At 38.5% G+C, this 6,924-nt stretch overlaps 1 protein-coding gene and 1 pseudogene across 1 annotated transcript in view; both read left to right on the top strand.

Moving 5' to 3' along the window:
* Positions 1 to 371: 371 nt before the first annotated feature.
* On the top strand, positions 372 to 2,584 carry LOC148735734 (uncharacterized; annotated as a pseudogene).
* A 2,049-nt stretch (positions 2,585 to 4,633) lies between these two features.
* The window catches only part of LOC111347326 (uncharacterized), a 3,256-nt gene continuing 965 nt past the window's right edge, over positions 4,634 to 6,924 (top strand). Inside the window, exons 1-2 of the mRNA XM_088755600.1 lie at positions 4,634 to 5,227; positions 5,712 to 6,924. The exon at positions 5,712 to 6,924 is cut by the window's right edge and continues 965 nt beyond it. Of these exons, the coding sequence (XP_088611726.1) occupies positions 4,913 to 5,227; positions 5,712 to 6,431 (1,035 nt within the window). The 5' untranslated portion in view covers positions 4,634 to 4,912 and the 3' untranslated portion in view covers positions 6,432 to 6,924. The remainder of the gene's footprint in view (positions 5,228 to 5,711) is intronic.

Genomic DNA, 6,924 nt, shown 5'->3' with positions numbered 1-6,924 from the left:
GCACGTATTTTCAAATAGTGCAAAAGGATTGGTGAGATCTCAATAACATATTGCACCTTTCAAAAACCAGATGCAATAAAGTGTTCAAATATCTTAGGCAAAATATAAATTGAATAGCAGAAATATGTCCCTATTATGCGGTTTTCAGTTGAAGGATTTGCATAACAAAACCTCCACAAAGCAGCCTAGGAAAGCTATAAAAATTCTAATTTCGCCTGTTAATCAAGTTCCATTATTTTTTTTTGGAATAGTAAAGCCCCTAGAACTGATTTCCTTTTCCCATGTTTGTCGACCTCAATTTCTTTATTCTCATTAATCTCTCATTTAAAACTTAATCCAACCCATTTTTCTTGATAACCGGCGCCCAAATCATGGCGAACAATTGCAACTCAACTCCGTTCCTTATGGCATTTATTTCAATAGACGTATTCATCCACGAGTCTGTATCAACAACCCAAATTAAAAGCAATATCGTGGCAATAATTATTATTATCAATGTCATCCTGACATCGATAACGGTGAGATTTTGACGAAGAATTAGAAAGATACCACGTAGGTAAAATCTCCTTTTTATTCCGTAGAGTGTCATTAGAAAAAATTGAAAGCAAGGCTGTGTTCAGTTCAGGTTTAGCATTTCTGTTTGTGACACGATATTGGATAGATGATAGTGGAATGTATCAAATGCATTAAAGGAAGGCGCTTCAGTAGAAATTAGGTTGTGGAGCCAGGGAAGTCATTTTTCGACGTCTGTCAATTCGTTACCTTAGCGAAATCACAGGGTCCACTCCATGAGTTGTCCTAAGTAAGTAAAGTAAAGACATCGAGGCGGATCTTAGTACGGTGACAAAAAAGGGCATGGAAAACAAAGATTTAAGACCGAGTTAAATCTATGAAATCGCCCCTTTTTTTTCTCTTGTTGTTATTATCTAAAAATAAAATTTAGTAAAAACGGATATTTTGAAATTGTTTCAACAAGGGCTTCTAGCTATTAAAATTGTGGACGTTCTGCAAGTTTCTTAATGCAACTCGTTAACGTGTTAGGTCGATCGAGCCCGTCTCTTCCGATTCATTTACGTTTACATTTATTTACATAGCACGAAGGCTGCCATGATAATATTGGCCGTGACAGCTTCTGCATCGACTCTAACGACTGCTATTTATGGCCGCTCTCATTTTATACCATCGTGAAAGATCATTATCTAATCGGTCATGTTAGAGAACGTCAGGCGGTGTCCAGTTTTGTATCATGTGCACAACTCTGCTTGAGGAATCGTCCACTGTGTCGCTCATTAAATTACGGGGAGGAGGAAGGAAAGAAGCTATGCGAGCTAAACGATGATGCAGTACAAGATACTGAGACTGGTTTCCCCACCCTTACTTCTAAGCCTGAGTTTAGTCTTGCTCAGCTGCTTGATCTCGAAACGGTTAGCACAACTGGATATGATCATGATTAATGGGTTTTTGTATATCTTCCCCAACATTTTTCCTTGAAGTTCCACTAAATGGGGTCAATTTGTCGTATCCATAAGGCAAAAATTGAAACAAGAAATAAACCGGAACAAAAGAGGACGAAGCTTTCCTTCCCACTTGACAAAACTTATCATCTACAAGCCCTTTTCAAATTACTTTGTATCGCCAGGATACCTTGGAGATTATTGTAAAGGAGCCTAACTTTAGAGGATGACCCTCCTGGTGTATGCCCATAACCAAAAGAACAAATACATCATCAATATACATGAACAGCCTGTTAAGTCACACCAGTTCCGTTCTACGTGGCATATAACTGAATAAGTTATATGTAGAAATTGGGATGTCACTATGCATTACCGTAACCTGGCGTAATTTTTGAGTGTTGCCTCTTATAGTATTCTGAGAGTTGTGAGGAAATCAAGTCAACGGATCCTGTAGCGAAAAGCGGTGTTTACCAAATTTATCTAGTGTCAAATGCCGATCCTGTTGAGGTATACTGTGAGCTAGACATTGAAAGGGAGTATTCAGTTTTCTTCCCCACAGCCTAACAATGAGATCAGATGCCCAGCATATTGTCGACGCCCTTTTCAAAGATAAGAAAAATATTTTGTTAAAGTTGAAGTACAAAGTATCTGGCAGGGAGTCATTAACCCTTATCTAGCCCCATCCAAATTATACCAACGTTGAATTCGGAGTCTTGGTCAATGGCTACTCTGGTTACACACAACCAGTGAACGACTTCATGAAGGAAAACGTCTTCCTCGGTGTCCTACCTAAGTTGCTGGCTGGAAACAAAACGCCCCAAGGTTTCAAATCAAACGACTTTTTAATTGAATTTACAAACTGCGACGCTAAACCAAACAGCTTTTTTGCATTTTTCCCAAACCGAGATCATTAAACTCCCGCCAGTTATCAAAAGGATTCACGCTGGGAACAATACGGGCTCGCCGTAGAATGGCGTTCCTAGGCAAAACCAATCACCTCTCCTGACCAGACGATGCCAAACAAGTTTTATTTCTTGACAGAGCTTCATTTTGGTGGCTGCGGTTGCTACAGCTCGAGTGACCGCTGGAGAAAGTTTCGATATAACGCCACAGCCATTGGAATTCGTTAATGAGTTACCAGGATCACAGTTGATCCTATTTTTGGAACATTAAGGTTACTGTAGATTAGAAAGACATTGAATTAGTTCTTGAACTGCCTATGACAAAGTTTGACCTATAATGACTATCAATCAATTACTCCAGTGATCAGTTAGTAAGTCAGTGGGTCAGCTATTCCGCCTGTCAGTAATTTGATAATACTAATTTTATCAATTTCTATAGCGCATTTACCATGTAATGATCTAATGCGCTTTACAACACTATGTGGGGGATTTTTTCCAAACTGCCAGTGGCAGTTTTCAATCAACAGAGGAGAAATTACAGGTGCCCCCTCCCCCCAATTCCCAGTAAACAGGCCAGACCACCTGTCAGTCAATCAATCAATCAGTCATTCTGTCAGCAAGTCAGCCAGTCTGTTAGCAAGTCTCTCAATCAGTCTGTCAGCCAGTCTGTCAGCCAGTCAGTTAGTCAGTCAGTGAGTAAGAAAGCTAGCTTACATGTAGTCGTGCTGTGCCCCTAAAGAGAAACGGAAGGGAGGGAACGTCTACGAAAATCTGACACAACGCTTTTGTCCGTAAAGTTGTTTATGAAGACACTCTGTAAACCATCTTATTCGTTACTATGAAATAAAACTGCCAACTCTAGCCAATCAGAATTCACAAAAGAATCGATAAAACGGTTAACCAATAAAAAAATCGTATATTTTCTTGGAAAACGTCATATTACACATTTCGTGTTAGGTTTTCGTAGACGTTCCCTTCCTTCCGTTTCTCTTTATAGAGATGGGGGAGAGGAGGAGGTAGACTACGCGTAGGCTATAAGAAAGCCGACTATGCGTTAGACATCTGAGATCAGCACAAGGGCACGTCATTATCCATTTTACTCTAATGATCCAAACTTCTCTTCTAAGAGTCTAAAATACAAACAGTCAAACCTGTATTAAACGGCACCGTGTTTAGCTTTCACCATGTATCAAGTGGTCGATTCTCGAAGTCCTGACGTTTTTCTCCGAAATTAGCGTTATATTCACCTCTATTAAGCGGTCACTTTTTCCCTTTTTCTATTTGTATTTCTAAGAGGATGTCCTTTTTGTTCGAACATCAATCACTACTTCCTACCAAGGTCGATGACCACAGCATGGTGATTAACATCAAACATTTCCCTGATTAATCCTACGCAATCTGCCTTAAGAAGCTTTTGCAAATTGTGTCGATTTGTCAATTTTTCTGAACAGGAAATGGAACTGTGCTTGAACTGTCCCATAGCATCTAACCCAACCATTGCTACAGCACTATTAAAGGCAAGGAGGCTAACTGCTGATTTCAATGTTTTGTTTTGTTTTGTTTTTTTGTTTATTTCACTGCTGGCTTTGTTTTGTGGGCTCAAATTCGATTGTGTTTATTACACTTTGCACTGTGAGAAATGCCAATCACAAAGTTATCGTTTCCATATCCGTTGTTTGTGAAATAATTATTTTTCAGTTTTTATTTGGATTTTCGATGATGATTTTCGATTAGTTCCATTTAGAAAAATATTTCTATTTTGAAAAAAAACTTTCGTTTTGACATCCAAGATTGTTTCAAATATAGCTTTCACTTTCTGAAAGAAAATGTGCTAAATAATCCTAGCAGAAAATGGTCAAATATCTTCAAACAATGACACAATGAAGCATCTAGTCAACAAAAATTAAACATGAAATTGGATCGAAGCGATCCCTTTTAAGATGCGATTGATATCTTGGCTTATCTTGTGCACATCTTAAACAAAATTTGGATCAGATTGGGGTCGACGTACTTTAAGCAGCACGCCACTTGAAACTCGATTATCGTAAATCCTGATAAAGAAAATGTTTGTACAGCTGAGCATGGTCACTTCTACAGGTAGCTGACAAGTGAAAATTAGCATGCTAATGGTGTGTTCTAATTTTCCACAAAGTTCTACCATTATTATTTGTTTTCTGCCCGAGGGCAATCCCATAATTACGTTACTCAAACGTTTAAAAGTCTACGGATCGATATCCTATTTGTTTTCTGCTACTGTAGAAAAATTTATAGCTTAAACACAACAGGAGTGCTGCACAGAATCATTTCGGTACGTAAGAAGTTTCCGACATTTTAGATCTAGCCTTTTTTCATTTGTAGTTTATTATGCTTCTCAAACGAACAAAAGGGCAAGAATTGGACAAGTGCAAAGCAGGTGTTTTTTTTTTTTTTTTTTTTTATCGCTCCTGATTGGATACATCCAAATAAACATTTCATATTTTTGGGATGCTTTCCAAACCGTTTCATTTCCTCTGTAACGCGTACTTCCATTACATCTAAATTCAAATCTTCCCCGGAATGTTTAAGAAATGCGTTTGTATCGTCCCTCATCTAATGATATTTCTCGAGAGCATCGTCGCTTTGCAGCCATTAACGAAAAACAATCACATATTGCCTGGACACGTTTTTAAACGAATTCACACCAAAGATTGGTTAATCTGCATTCGGACTTGTCATAACGAAGCAAGCTGTATTTCATACAACTACGACAGATCATCTGAAGGCAATGGGCTGTGTGAAATGAACGAATGTGGTCTTGAAGTCTCATGCGACGGTGAAGGCTCCCTCAAATTCCTAAGGGGCTTTCTCTTTCAGCAAATAAAGAAAGGAAAGGTTGGTAAAATCCTTAAAGATTACGATTGAGGATAATTGTATCGAAATATTAATTTGTTCTGCATCTTCCATTTCTTAAACATTGAGACGGAAAAATAAAGTTAACAAAATTATATCAGGCAAAAATATAAGACGTTCTGAAAGGCATGGATAAATTCTACAAGCATTTGAAAAGCAGTACACAATTTAGAGACTAATAATGTCAATTCTTTTAAAAATTAGTTTTCCGTGGATTCTACAATGAGTTAATTATTCACGTTAAACTTCTTTTTGCATCTGCGCAACCATATAGACTTTATCGTGGGTAACAATTTTCACTCAATGTCTACTTCGTTCTGTTTTCTTCTTGCGTTTTTGAGCTTTCCTATTATAAACAACTTTGACCTTGGCAGGTCACCAATTTTTTGCTAAATTTCCGCTCTAAAGAGAGGCCATGTGACACAGTGAAATGTTTCTTATCGACCAATTTTGTCGCCATCATTAGTGTTACAAAAGCTGTCACGAAATTCAACATCACATTCCTGGAGCGGTGAGCGGTCCGTACAGAATTTACCCGATGTCAAATGCTGAGCCAATTGAAGTATACTGTGAACTTGACATTGAAGGAGGAGGATTCAGTTTCCTCCCTCACAACCTCACTCTTAGATCAGATGCTGAGCAGATTGTCGACGCTCTCTTCCAAGACAAAAGAAACGTTTTGCTCAAGTTGAAGAGAAAGATTGGCAGTAGCGATTCGTACACTTTGATTCAGCCCCACCCCAATTACACTGACATCGATTTTGGCGTTTTAGCCAATAGCTACTCAGGGTACACTCAACCAAAGAACGAATTCATGAAGGAATACTTATTTCTTGGAATACTTCCGAAATCAGTTGCGAAGGAGAGAACATTCCAGGGTTTCAGATCTAACGGTATCAAATTACAGTATAAGAACTGTGACGGCAATCCCAACAGCTACTTTGCATTTTTTCCGAACCGTTATCATCAACCACCAGATGGTCATGGCAAGATGTCAGACTATGAAAATAGCGGACTCGCGGTAAACTGGCGTTCCCATGCCAAACTTGTCACGAGTGGCGGTCTGAAAATGCCAAATAAGTTCTTTTTCCTGACAGAACTACATTTTGGTGGCTGTGGCTGCTACACTTCAAGCGACCGGTGGAAGAAATTTGGTTACAATACCACTGCCATTGGAATTCGTTAGACATACATTTACTGTTCTTTACCATAATTATCATCGAAGGAATCCTTACAACAAACCTATAGATGTAAATCCCATCCTCGAGCTCGTGCCCAAAAGCTAATCGACACTCCCTAATCGCTTATTATGGTTCAAGGTGGGGGAGAATTATAGACCTCACTCCAAAGGATATTATTGTCTTTCAATGACTTGATAACATTCTAACATCAGTGGAAAGCCTATTATGTTCAACATACTAGTCAATAGTATGGCTAGAGGCAAGATTCGAAGTAAATGTTTAATATGGCTGAGCAAATCAGCACTTTTTTTGTCGCCCTTTCTGTGTATAATGCAATAACTTCGTACAACTTTCGGACATGTAAAAATCTGAAGACATTACATTGCTCTACGCTTAATTGAGGAGGAAACTCTTGGCTGATGTACAACTTACAACGAGAAGTCTAGTCTAACAATTAACAATTATTGGTTGAGGTTGAGCATGATAGCGAAAATTATC

Source organism: Stylophora pistillata, chromosome 3 (assembly GCF_964205215.1).
Source record: "Stylophora pistillata chromosome 3, jaStyPist1.2, whole genome shotgun sequence".
Classification (NCBI taxonomy): Eukaryota; Metazoa; Cnidaria; class Anthozoa; order Scleractinia; family Pocilloporidae; genus Stylophora; species Stylophora pistillata.
The sequence above is the reverse complement of the archived record's forward strand: the minus strand, read 5'-3'. Positions and strand labels throughout refer to the sequence as shown.